Here is a 13,792-nt window from a genome sequence, read left to right as displayed (position 1 = left end):
TAATAAGAACTCAGTTCTCATCTCAAAAATGTGTATATACATGAGGTTTGGGACAAGAACCTAGCATAACTAGCTAGCACACCTAGCAGGTGTTCTGAATCTCCCATCTTCATGCTTGTAAAAATGGACATAAGAAGTCTCTGAAATTATGATAGTCTGAAATTGACTCTAATGTTAAAAAATGAAATACTCTGTTCTTACATTCTTTTGCACTTGTTAGACTGATGCAATGAATTACTTTTATCTCTCACTTTCCCTAGCACAGTACCTGAGAAAGGTAGGTGATTATTTATTGTTGAATAAATGAATGAATGAATGAAATGATAATATATCCTATCCTCATAAAATAAGTTGAGAAAAAATATGCTAACATATTTGAGGAATCTGTAAAGGAAGTTGAATATTTATAAAATATTTTATAAGTGGAAATAGTACCTAAAAATTCATGTCAATGTTATAATTCTGACAAGAAAATAAATGGTTGCAAATATACTGAAACTTGCTATTTGTTTTTATACTTTGTATGAAATATGTGGTAATGTCTTAAGAAATTATAGATCACAAGCCAGTCATTTATTTATTTTGAACTTATTTAATAAATGTTGAACCAAAGTAAGGTACCAAATTACTAAATTAATTACCTGTGAGATTTAAAAACTGACAGAAAAAGAAGATAGAATGTGTTAGTAATAAATATATCTTAAAATTCATTTAATGTATAATAAGCTGCATTATATTCTAACAACTGCAAATATGACATTATAATGATTTTGATGTTTGTATTAGTCATTATGGTCTCAGAATCCTATGGTTCCTGACAGAAAAGAACCACTATCAAATGTGTACATCTCAGCTTAGTTTATTTAGTTTAATGAGATTCATTGAATTTTGTGCCCAGCACTGTTTTTGTGGTAAATTCCACTTATGAGCAGAGTGTGCCCACCTGAGTATTCTTGGAAAAGAAGAAATAAGGAACAGATCCAAACACCAACACATTTGCTTGGACTCTAAGAGGACAGAGCAGGGAAGAGACAGAAGAGAAAGTGGTACCTCCTCTTTTTGCCCCTTTTCGGGGAAGATGACAATACTCTTTATTGAGGGTTCAATTTTGTCATTTGGTGTTGGTTTTCTTAAGTGCAGACATATTGTATTCGCCGGTAGATGTCCGGCTACCGTAAGGAAGGGCTGCCATAAGGAAGTATCATAGACTTGGTGGCTTAAAGAACCCAGTTTATTCTATCTCAGTTCTGGAAGCCACAAGTCTAAAACCAAGGCATTGGGAGGATAAAATTCTTTTCTCTGAAGGTTCTAGGAAAGAACCTTCCTTGCCTCTCTAGCTTCTGGTGGTTGCTGGCCATTCTTGGCTTGTAGTTGCATCATTCCCATGTCTGTCCATCATTCCCATGGACAAAGACATGTCCACTACGTGTCTGTGTTGTTCTTCTTCTTACAAGGACATTGGTCCCTACATCCACCCTGCAGTAGAACCTCATTTTAACTAATTGCATCTTCAAAGACTCTACTTCCAAATTGAGTATATTCATAGTACCTAGGATTAGGACCTCAACCTTTCTTGGGGGGATACAATTCAAGGCACAACATAGTTCAACGATATTTTTTTTTCAAGAGTGGAAAATAGCACCACATTTTCAGTAAAGGCAAGAGGTGCTGTTGATGTTGTTTATGGTCTCTAAGTCTCACCAAAACCAGTGCTGAATTGTATGTAGCAGATTCGCTTAAGATATGTTTAAGACTTAGCTATAGACGAGCATTTTAGAAGCTAGGTAAGCAAGTGAAGAAATAGTGAATAGTCAGGTGACAAGGAAGGCTTCATTTCCTCTCTTGAGATGGAATCCGTAGGAACTCAATCAGCCCTGGAGACAATGGGACGCTCCAAATGTATTTTCACTGACGGCAGGTCCAATGAAGACAATGAGAACAAATGACATTACTTATTGTTGAGAAAAGTATAAACAGGAGAGAAGAAAATGGATATGCAAACTAGGCTTTCCTTCCACATGCAGAAAGTGGATGCAACATGTGTGACTCTGATTCAGCTTTATCTACAGTTGAGCCATCTGTTGGATCTACCAACCCTAATAACCTCGTGAGCACCAAGATCAAATGCATAATATCTTGGTCCGCTGAAGAAAAGGAAGACGTCTGTGAAAAAAAAAAAAAAATAATGTATTCAATCAGCTGGTAAATCTCAGATATTTTTCAACTGACGACACCCCATGCCTGTTCCAATAAAACATTTAAATGCAAATGTGCTATTTTAAAAATGTAAACAAATTTATTATTAGTTTTTTTTTCTACTCACGATTCTGCTGGAAAACTGCATCAACTGTGCTTTCTATTCCTGGAAAGATACTTGCTATGCTTTTGGGGTAACCTGGTTCCATGGACTGTCTTTGGTTATCATATCTGATGAAAAAAAATGTCCCATGTTGTAAAACCAGTATAGTATATAGCGACAATAGTTTTCTTTAAAGTGCATATACTCTGCAAAGTGTCTTCACACCTACTTCCTCATTCAGTCTTCATAACGTCTTATTTCCTGGGCCTAAGGATGGTGAACTTCTCTACGTAAGGGTATGTTCTATTTATAAAATATGTGGGTAGCATCAACACTAAAACAGGCATCTGATGGGTAGCACAAATTGTTTTCCAAAGGAAGGGTTTCTATTTTCTGAAGATTTCCTTAATGGGCACATAGTCAGTCTCTCTCCCTTCCCCTCTGCCCCCCACCCTCTCTGAATATTGAGATAATAAGTTCCATGTGGCACCACATTCTGTAAACTACCTGAATAGCATTTTCTTGAGTGTGTTAGAATTCAACTCCTAACTTTTTTTGCATTTCATCCTGGTGTGTTATTAAGATTTGTTCTATTTCCTGACATAGAATTGTCAGTACCATTGGGAAGGCTTTTAAATTTTATAAAATTACACTTTCAAAATCCATTGGAACACTGAGCATTTTGCCAAGAAGAATGCCCACCAAAGATCTCCTGAGTATCTTAAAGCCATCGCATGGCAGGGTGTTGGTGGTCTGTAGATACATTTCGATCTCCAGCTGAAATAGTAGTTTGCCTTACCTCCAGACTTGGTCATTTACAAAGAAGTAGGTTTTTCTCCTGTAGTAAACAGCTGCATCGATGGCTTGGACGCTGCTTGGGAAGCTGTAGTCTGAGATATCCTTGGGATAACCTTGCTTGATATCATAGCCACTCAGAGCCCAGTACTGGCTGCCTGCCAACGAGTCAGGTCACAGATCAGATACGGTTCTTCTGTTCCTATGACATGATATGCTACCACTTCTTAGTCTTTGTGTAAATTCACCACAGAAACAACAATGGAACAAGAGCCTTTAAAAGACCATGGTGGTCAAGTTCAGTTCATGGGCTGGAAGAGCTCTCACGGTCCCAGCACCTGAACAAGTCCTGCTTCTTAGCCAGGCATGTCCGGCCCCACAGCTGGGGGACTATCTCATGTTGTGAGCCTCCTATGCAGAGACGATATGCCAGCTGTGGGGACTCATAGGCTGTCATACCTGGGTGGAGGAACACTACAGGTGTTCTCATTCTGTAGGTGGGCCAACAGGGCTGAGGAGGGAAGCCGTGTCTGGCCAGCACTAACATGCTCTCCTCGGCTCACCTCCCCTCACTCTGGAAGTCTCCCCCTTGCTTCAGGGACAACTAAAACAGGATGAGGACCATAGGCAATTACCTTTAAACAGGAAAACGAGGTCCTTGTCCACATCCTCATAGGCCGCCTGTATACCGTCAGGCAAGGATGGCCAGAACAGAGAAATGAAGTTGAGTTCCACTCTTGGCAGCTGTGGGTGCCTCCTCCAGAAGTACCTAGCAGAGCAAAAGGGAGAAGGGCACACAGGACATGTGAGTGGGCGGCCCCTCTGTGTGCTGCACCACTGCCCACCCGGCCAGACCCCCGGGACGGTAGGACAATGCCACCGAACCGCTTGTGAGCATCATAGCCAACACGCAGCCAGGGCTCTATGGTGAAGCTGGGTACTTGGCAGTTTTTAGAGGAGGTCCTAGGAGTGACCTTCTGTGATTATGTCTGTCCTGTCCTCCTCACACCCTGACAAGTCTCACTGGTATTCCTACAAAATGCTGAGACTTTTAGAATATTCCAGCAAAAGCAATAGGAGTAGATCTGGTCCCGATCACACAATCACAAGTGGCCAATGGAAAATTGAAAAATCCAACCAGTGAAATGACTCACCCCCCTCACCGCAGCTTATCCCAGGATAGTCTCTTTTACTGGACTGAATGTGGGTGGGACTGGATGATGTTTCTGTGTCTGGGAAACCCGTGTGTGGCATTCCCGAGCAGCTGGACCCATGTCTGTTATGCTATCACTTACATCTGAATGTTTATGTGTGTTTGAGGTTTTTTTGTTTTTTAAATTTTCCTGGATGTTTTGAGTTACCCAGAAAACACAATCTATTGCAATGAGGTGTACAAGCCCAGAATTTGAAGGAAAAGCTGAGTGATGTGTAATATGGGGTTTGATTAGAATCCAGTTCTAAGTTATGCCAGTAAATTAAGATAAAGGAAGAAATAGTTCAATCTTATACTTGTCTTTAAAGAATAGTATTTCTCCACGGAGTGTGGCGATAGCATCAAATGTCAGTCTGGGGTCACAAGTTGTGGGTGTGCTTGGTCCAGTTGGTTGGACAGGGTTGCTTGAAGGACCTCAAAAAAAAAAAAAAAAAAAGAGAAGAAAGAAAAGAAAAGAAAGAAAATCTTTTTATAAGGTTAAGTCTAGTGTGACTCCTGGAGTACCTGGGCTCTTCCAGGAAGGGGAAGGGTTTTCGCAAGACGAAAATTCCTATCAGACGATCCCACAAGGTTTTAGACTCTCTTAACCTCATTATTATCATTTCAAATAAGAGAGGTGATTTCTGGAGATAAGTGCAGGTTATGTTGTGAAAGAAAATAATTTGAATTCTGTGCATCCTCCTCCCCTCCCTGTACTTTAAAATCCTAATTCTGTCCTGTCCCGTTTCTTGGTTCCTCCTGGATTTCTGTCCCTTGGTATCCACTCCCAGCTGTCTCACCAACTCCCAACTTCAGGAAAGGAACCAATGTTCATCTTTTGTCCTATAGCATAAATCTAAGCCAAATGTTAGCAATTTTTTTTCCTGTAGGTATTTGCGTCTTCATGTGTTTTTTCATTGTTGAATGAATGGCTAGGCTAATAGTTAAGAGAATGTAAAATGTGGAGGGAAAAGGAAGGAGGTTTTTTCAGGGTGAAAGGAGTCAGGAAAGAGAGGAAGCTACTGTGAGTCTCATTGTTCTGGAAAGTTCTATCGTCATAAGGAAGCCCCGAGTTGTTGTGCTGGTATGCTTGGTTCTGTGGTGCTCTCCCCATTCTCCTCCCTCCACAGGGACCTAGAGATGCTCCAACCTTCTCTTGGGTGCCCTGTTCTTACGGCCTTTGGGGTCAGGAGGGCAGGGGGAGGGGACACATGATGGTCCCTACTTGTCTCAGAGCCAAGGCCTCCATCTCCCTCCCTGAAGAGCATAAGCCACATCTTTAAGAAACGTTCATTTCCTGCACCCTCCATTCCCATCCCCTCCCTCCTCTACAGACAACAGTTCTATTACCTGCAATATGTATCTTCTGCTGAGCATGTTTCTTGACATGCCTTGCTTTGCCTACATGCATCTGATATTTGTGGAATCAAATACTGTGTAATTTAAACACAGTATAATATGTATTATTATCTTGTTTCTTTTCTACGAAGCAGAATGTTTTAAAGACACTTCTATGTGGTTGTCACCTGTACATCTAATTCAGTGGTGTCCCCACTGAGTGTTACTCTGTAGTGTGCACCTGCCACCTTTGACAGACCCCAGACAGACCTCTGGGTACCCTCCAACTTCCACTACCATGGACAAGACTGCAAAGAACATCCCAGATATGCCCACACCTCACCATGTACTCAAGGTTCTTCCCACGCTCTTACCGTAGATGGTCTGAATGCCATTGATGTCATCTTGAGGGAGGGTGTAGGTGCTGGGGTCGTGGAAAACATAGTTGGGATACATCAAGGCACCAGGGTCAGTGGAATGAGAGAGCCCCAAGGAATGGCCAACTTCATGGGCAGCAACAAGAAACAAATTATAATCTGAAACACAAGCATGCATGGTGAGTGGCTTCAAGTGGATCCAAGGGTGGAGACAGTGGAACCTCAAGGACTGCAGCTTCCAAGCTAACAGTGCTGGAGAAACCATATTTTCCACACATGTCTTTTTCATTTTCCCTTCCCTGGGTGTGGACCTCAGGCTGAGAGGAGGGATGACAGGGCCGCCATGGTCTTGGGATGCCCCACAGCCCTCTCCAGCCTCCCAGGCCCTCAGCCCCTTGAGTAGAGCCTCAGCACACAGGTAGTTAGAGAAGAAACATGCCGGGCTGTGCGTAGCCTCAGATGCAAATGGACTTGCATTCCCTCCCTGGTCACCCATCAGCCAGCACCAGCTCCTTCTTGATTCTGAGTTCTCAAAGCATCTTCAAGGACTCTCCATCTTCCCCCTTGTTTGAAAGAGAAAAACCCTGCTCCTTCTGCCATCTTTAACTTCCAGGAGCAGCGCTTTTCCCAGCTGGGAACCCCCTTCCCAGGCTCACACTTCTGTCAGATGGAGCCCTTACAACTTGGCCTGGTCCAAGGACCTTCCCTTGCCCAGCAGACACTTGAGGGCTTGACTTGCCTCATTCTGGTCATCCCATAAACACACCATGCATTTTCTTACATGCCCCCCTTAACAAAAAAGAGTACTTTCTATATGCTGGGAAGTGTAATATTATTCAGTCCTCACAACATTGGTGTGAAGTATCATTAGAAATATTTTTACAGTAAAGGAACTGAAGCCCATGGATTTTGGATACCTCTTTAAAGGTCTTACAACTGATAAGAGGTACAGCTGAGGTCAAATCCAGGTTGATGACATGACCTGTGCTCAGACGAGAGCATTCAACTTCCTATTTATAATTAGCCTCATGAAATTCTATCCATGCTCCTAGACCCTTTCTCTTGATCATCACATCCTTGCATTTTTTGCATTCCTGAATACATCTCAGAAGACATTTTTGAGGGCCTGGAGTAGGTTGTGAGGGGCTCTGGGGGTTCTGTCATGAAGCACAGTTGAGAGAGGGAGATGTACGCCAACAACGTGAATGGCACAGCACAATGAGGAGAACAGTTAGAGAAAGAGAAACAAAGGCTGTTGGCATTCTGAGGAGAAAGTCCCCATTTCTGCTGGAAGTCAAGATGGGGAAGCATATGGCAGAGCAGAGAAAGAGATTTTGAAAGGAGGAACTTGGGGTGTAACGTGAGCAAATGTAGGGAGGTTGGGAATACATGGTGTGATGTAGGAACAGTGAATGTGCAATGTGGCTTCTGAGTGTGAAACAGGAAGACAGGTGTTAAGACGAGTTTGCAAACGAACAAGAGCCTTGAATGCCAAGGAGAGGAATTTGAGTGTTACGGGTCCAGAAATGTAACACTTGGACTTTAAGCAAGAGGGTAACATAATCTGAGATGGACTTTCCAAATGCAAATTTTGCTGGCATGCTGGGAAAACTTCAAGGTAGGAGAGATTGGAGGTTGACAGTCCAGGTGGGAATTTGGATCATTTAGTTCAAGTAAGAGGTGACGACCACATGGACCAGTGGGGAGGGGAACAGAGATCCAAAGTAGTGGAGAGAGATATTTATCTTTGGGTTCACACAGCTCCCAGTACAGGGACTTGGGTGAAATAAACACAATGTATATGTTGAGAAAATGGTGGGAGGAGCAGATCCCAAGCAAAGATAAAAGTTTCCTTTCTTGTTTTCTACAGTGTTCTGTGGTATATTGCTGCCCAGTGGCCTTGTGAAGTTCCACCTGGCCTGGATATTCCTTACTCATCCCCATTTCTTCCCTTCAGGTCTTCTCCTGAAAGGGGTGGTTTGTCCCATAAGAGCAACCACCGAGAAAGAGCTCCCTGAAGATGAAATAACTCGACCAAAAGGACGGTGACTGTTTTCTAAGTGGAATAGTTTTCTAAATGAACCTGATTATTTCTGAATTTTCAAAAATAAGGACCTTCTCCATACATCATGAAATTTCAGAATATTAAAAAAAACATATACCCAAAAGTAGTGGTCAGCAAACTTCTTCTGTGAAGGTTTAGATGGTAAGTAGTTCAGGCTTCGTGAGCCATGTGGTTTCCATAGCAAGTACTTAGCTCTGCTGTTGTATGGTGAGAATAGCCATAGACAATACAGAAGCAAGTAAAGGTGGCTGTTTCAATAAAACTTTATTTATACAAACAGGACCGGGCAGGATTTAGCCATAGTCTGTAGATTTCTAATTTCTGCCCTAGGAAAACACGGTCAGTAATTAGCCTTAGGACTTTTTGAAACCTGAATTGACTTAGTATTATGAGGTAGCAAAAATTTAAAGTGGTCAGCTTGTGTGAGTTTGAAATGTTAGCAGAATTTGGGTGTGTGTGTCCAAGGGGAGTTTCTTATGTGAGAAACACATATTTAGAAGCTGCCTGTTGACATGACTTTGGTTGACTTACTGCTAGAATTTTCGGTCCATGTTTCTTCTGCATCGAAGTGAACATCTCCTCCAATACCTTGGCCCGGCTGAAAGGCATGAGCGAGGATTCCATTGGGTCCGTCAAATGGCGAATTGTCACCATGATCTGAAATAGAGCAGTCTGCATGGGGTGCCTGTGGAGTCTCAGCTCAGCCAGGGAAAGCAAGTATGAGCACCACAGCTGCAAGCCCACCTCCTTGGACGAAAGAGATCCTGATGTCCACTTCTCCCTGTGAGACCTTGGTGAAGGTCAGGGGTGATACATTACTCCATACTTGAAAGGCTTTCTGAATAGCTGTCTCCACATTGGCCTCTGACAACTGTGGGGTGTACTTAATAATCCTTCAAATGAGAAAACGGGAGAAGGATTCATTATGGTTTAGAAGAGCCACCCATCAGCAGACCAAGCTTCTCCATTTAGGAGTGAGTGGTCTATGCCGAGCTGCCCCTGGAGAGGGTCTGCGAGCAGTTGCGGGACTCAGGGCTGCAGACATATGTGGCTTCTGGGCAGCTCACTCCTTATCTTTAAATCTAAAACATTTCTTTATTCATAAGATGATCATAAAATAGTAGCCCTCTCATAGGGTAGTTGTGGGGATTAAGTATGTGTGAAGCTCAGTACTGAGCAAATCAGAGTATTGAACAGATACTGGGGATCATACTGTCATCATTAAGATGCAGGGAGGTGGGGCTATAGTCTCTTCAGCAATGAGCGAGCCTCGTTTGAGTCCTTAATGGAATTCATAGAGAGGCAGCCTAATGTTGCCATCATCCTTTTGAGATTGCTGGAGAAGGACAAGAATTATCAGGCTGTGGGGTGAGGAGGCCTCTGGGGTCTGTGGTCTTTCACACAAGACTCTGGGCTCTTCAGGGCAGGGACACCTGTCTCCCCTGCATCCCACATCCTGGGACTGTGCCTGGCACATCACACATGCTCCATAAACACCCCCGTCAGATTCTGGGTCCCAGGAGCCATCACCTGTAGGTCAGGTTAGTTTGTTTCCACTTGGGGTTCCCCGGGGTTAACATAAAATCACCGCTGTCGGGCACTCCGCAGCGAGGCTTCTGCATCATCTCCAGGGTCTCCTGATTGGGCTTCCCCGTCTCGTTCAACCCAAAGAATCGCTGCATCTCTCTGAGCTTTTCCATAATCACACTGGTGCTGTTCTTCCTCTCAGACTGGAATCTGTTCCTGGGTAACTGGTAGAACTTTTCTAGGTAGTCCTGGGCAAAGACAAATATGGGAGGGGACTGGCTGGGTGATTCCTGCAGTTCTCTGGGCATTCTGTATCCTCTCTAAGTCACTGCAGACTTTTGACAGACTAACACCCTGAGAGACGAGCAAACACACGGATTTGGGGGTCGACTTTGAGGGAACAGGGACGATGGGCCAGAACGGCCCCCTTACATCCAGTGTTCCAGTTAGTGTTTATACATGAAAGCAGGTATTTCATAAGGGATGAAGCCCAAGTCCCCATGCAAAGTGCTAGTACACAGTCGGGAGACTGGCTCCTTTTATAAAAAATAAATAGCACTGGCTACTGATTTCTTGAGGTATTAATTGCATCAATGAAAATTCTCTTTTAACTATCTTTCCAATACTGTGGAGAAGATGTAATCATCCTAAGACACGGGTGTGCACAGATGGAAGGAAATTGCCAAGATGACAACTCAGATCCCAGACCTCCCTGGTGCTTCTTAAATGAGAACTGAAAATTTCACAAGAAGAACTGCAAACTGGGTTTGGGGTAACAGCACCATCCTTGACATTAGCCATTTACCCACCACAGCTCCTCTGGAAGGGACTGACGCTGCTGAGGAAACCAGTTCTGAGGCTTCTCTCACCCTAAGCAGCCCAGGGACACCTTCCACTTGGCAAGGGACACAAGACAGAGCACTTTTGTGCTTTTACTGGATTCAGAGAGGCTTGGGTTCAAATCTCAGCTCTGCCACAGATTAACTGAATTTTTGGACATGTCATTTAACTGATTTAAGATCCACTTTGGTCTCTAAAGTGGGAATAATAACAGCTGATCCCAGGAATGCCATGAGGACGACTCAAATGCTCAGTCATGCACAGAGTCAAGGCTCACGGGGCTCCAGCCTCTAGCCCAGGGGTAGATCACTGTAGGGGATGTGTAAGAAGAAAGGAAAAGGAAAAAAACCAAAAAGAATACTACTTTTCTATAACTGCAAAGCTAAGGAAATTGTGCGCAACAAATTCTCTGACAGCGTTCTCTGGTGCTTCTTCAAAATTTGGTCCAACTTTCCTACAATGGAAAGTAACCGTTGGTTTTGCTTCATAAACGTTTATATACATAATCAGATGTAGGAAATCTCACTGCATCACAAACTGACTTCTAGTTCCTTCTAATCTCCTGTCCTTGTGGTCTCTGGTCCACCTGAGATTTCTGGCTTCAGGACAAGTCCATAGAGATGGCACCAGACATGGTGACTGGGGTGCCTATAATGGCTGAGGAAAATCTTAGGTGAGTCAGAAAGAAAATCCCCTACTTTTATAATTAAGACCATTCCTTCTGAACGGGATCCCTGGCTGGGGGCAGCTCGACAGCAGTATCTTCCCAGAGTTCAAAGAGCCCAGCGAGGAACCCTCTGGACTCCTGATGTTTGAGCCCAAACTAAACATCCATATAACTCCTTTCAGGCTGATTTAACTAAAAAGAAGAAACAACCCACACAGTTTCGTAAGAACCAGCACGTCAACCACCACCTGCTGGCGGGTGGGTTTACCTGAACAACTCGTGTGCTCTTCTCTTCTGGGGACTCCCCTCGAACTGGAAAGGTGTGTGAGAGCTGCACGCAGAGCAGGAGCAGAAGTGGGAGCTTCCTCAGGTCCAACGTGGCCTTATCTGCAAACGCTGCCATCCTGGCCTTCCTCTCCTGGGTCCCTCAGGGTTGCCGGGTCCTGTGTCACTCACGGCTCTCTCTTCTGACCCCTTATAAAAGCCATGTCTTGAACAATTGCCACACATCAGGAATGTGAAGTAACGCAGGTTATTTACGCTCTGACACTGTTGCGATGTTCTAATGTGATTTAGTATTCCTCAACAGGGGGCGGGGGATCTTTCGACAGAAAAAAATAGTGCAATTTGCTATTCTTTGCTCTTAGGATTTTGGTTAGAGATTTACTTTTGCAAAGCTGTCTGATGTAGGAGAAGACTTGGGGAATTGCTCCAGAGGGTAATAACCAGCACTTGGCTGTGGGTTTGCATTTTCTAGGTGGGAAGGTGCAGAGGCTGTATTAGCTCATGCAGGCACCTTGTTGGGTTAGCGTCATTATCCTGGTACCACAGAGCCCGTTTGGAGGAGAACTGTACTTAGCCACCCTTGCTGGGAGGACTGTGTGCCTGGGACTGTGGTCGCCATGCAGGGTTAGCATAGGGGTCCTAGAGCAGCTTCTGGAGGATGTGGTTTTGGCATCAGTGTAGTAGAGAAACCTATGTACTGTGTAATCAGTGTAGTAGAGAAAATCCAGATTGCACAGGCTGCAATGGGAAGGAGGAAGACAGCAATGCTGACACTGATAATAACAATCTAATATTTAAGGGGAGGAGGGCAGGGGGTGGGGGTGAATGGGTGACGGGCACTGAGGGGGGGCACTTGAGGGGATGAGCACTGGGTGTTATGCTGTATGTTGGCAAAGTGAACACCAATAAAAAATAAATTTATTATAAAAAAATCTAATATTTATTATTATTAATTATTAATTATTATTTATTATGTCCCCAACATCCACGCTGTACATATATTATGGCAGGATGCTAGTGTTTCTGCATTTTGCAAATGAAATAAAATCCAGGGAAGTAAGAGGATTTGTGCAAGTCACATGCTGAGTGGTGGGGGGAGGCTAGGATTCGGTCCCAGAGAGCCTGAGCTGATGGCTACTCCATCTGGCCACATTAAACCCTCCCATGGTGGAGCAGGGACCCTGGCTGGTGCTCACAGAGGAGGAATGAGAGGTGGTGTATGTGCCCCCGGGGAAAAGGCCTCGGGAGAGGGTTTACAGACCAGGTGACCATACAGGCCAGGGGCCCAGAGGCATGTTCTAAAATCATGTCACCTGTTTCACCTATTCTGACTCTATGTGTGTGAGATGAGGTCACGATGTATATATTTGTATGTGCTCACTTATGTGTATTTATATATTCTGCAAGGACAGGTATTTTGCGTATAAATGTTTGCATCAATGTGTGTGATCCAGGACGTGTTAGTATGTAAGTAATGTTTTTGTTTGAGATGCTATGGTAAAGACTTCAGGTCCCTCTTAAGGTTTCTCACAAGCTTTGTAAAAATCCCCCCAAAAAACATGTCTAGGGTTAGAGCATATCTGGGCAGTAGATTAATATTCATGACATAGATTCCTGCATTCACACAAACATTCGCTGCCACCTACCACGTGCCAGGTGCTGTGATGGGTATTAGCTTATTAGAGATAAGTTAATAGCAGTAGATGAAATGCTACAGCAGTGTGGAGGAAAAAGCAATGGTGGAGGGAGGCACAATCAAGGAAGGCCACATGGAGGAGGCCGACATTGAGCTGGACCTTGGAGGGGAAATAGAATGTGGATATGCAGAGATGTGACAATGCATTCCTTGTATGCACGGGCAAGCTGCCCACCCCCAGGCTGTTCAAGCTGTCCTGAGGTCATGATCATGCCAACCATCCCTGGGGCACAACTTAATCAGGCTGTGGCTTCCTCCACATTAGGTCTTTAGTGAGAAAATCTTTTTTTTTACCGAATAAGAATGCCTTAACATTGGTCTAGCCTATGGAGATGACACATTGGTTTATGCACAAGGTTCATGAAGGTACTTTCTCCTGAATGTAATATAAGTGATTTAGACAAGGATCCAAACCTGGTGGTGTCTGTGTAATTTTGTGTTAAATACAACTTGAATGAATGAAATGAATGAAAACAGAAGTACCATGTGCTCCAGTAATCCACTTCTGGGTATTGACCAACGAGGAACAACAAGACCACTTGCAGACGTTTACTGCAGCATGGGTTTACTGCGAGGGCTGGAAGCCACCTGCACCCATCCAGAGGTGGTAAGGAAGATATGGAGTGTGCACAAGGATACTACAGAGCCACAACAAGAGTGAGACCTCGCCATTGTGACAACGTGGCTGGATGCGGAGGGCCTCGCATTTAA

At 44.0% G+C, this 13,792-nt stretch overlaps 1 protein-coding gene across 1 annotated transcript; it reads right to left on the bottom strand.

Annotated features, from left to right (window-relative positions):
- Nucleotides 1–572: 572 nt before the first annotated feature.
- MMP8 (matrix metallopeptidase 8) lies at nt 573–11,591 on the bottom strand. Its single transcript, XM_025465721.3, has 10 exons — nt 11,369–11,591; nt 9,597–9,841; nt 8,811–8,959; nt 8,598–8,723; nt 5,999–6,160; nt 4,604–4,721; nt 3,730–3,863; nt 3,099–3,252; nt 2,324–2,427; nt 573–2,163 (listed from the first exon to the last, which is right to left on the bottom strand). Exons 1-10 carry the CDS (start codon nt 11,501–11,503, stop codon nt 2,060–2,062), a joined length of 1,431 nt encoding a protein of 476 aa, XP_025321506.1. The 5' UTR covers nt 11,504–11,591; the 3' UTR covers nt 573–2,059.
- Between the last annotated feature and the right edge of the window lie 2,201 nt (nt 11,592–13,792).

This window comes from Canis lupus, chromosome 5 (assembly GCF_003254725.2).
Source record: "Canis lupus dingo isolate Sandy chromosome 5, ASM325472v2, whole genome shotgun sequence".
NCBI classification, from domain to species: domain Eukaryota; kingdom Metazoa; phylum Chordata; class Mammalia; order Carnivora; family Canidae; genus Canis; species Canis lupus.
This window is presented reverse-complemented; position numbering and strand designations above follow the sequence as displayed.

Bases quoted from the DNA above. Each gene is read 5' to 3' on its own strand.
- MMP8 (XM_025465721.3), bottom strand. From the start codon at position 11,503: ATGGCAGCGTTTGCAGATAAGGCCACGTTGGACCTGAGGAAGCTCCCA. The intron at 9,842-11,368 runs GTAAACCCACCC...GTCTTTGCCCAG, and splicing joins AGAGCACACGAGTTGTTCAG to GACTACCTAGAAAAGTTCTA. The intron at 4,722-5,998 runs GTAAGAGCGTGG...TTTTTTTTTGAG, and splicing joins TGGCATTCAGACCATCTACG to GTCCTTCAAGCAACCCTGTC.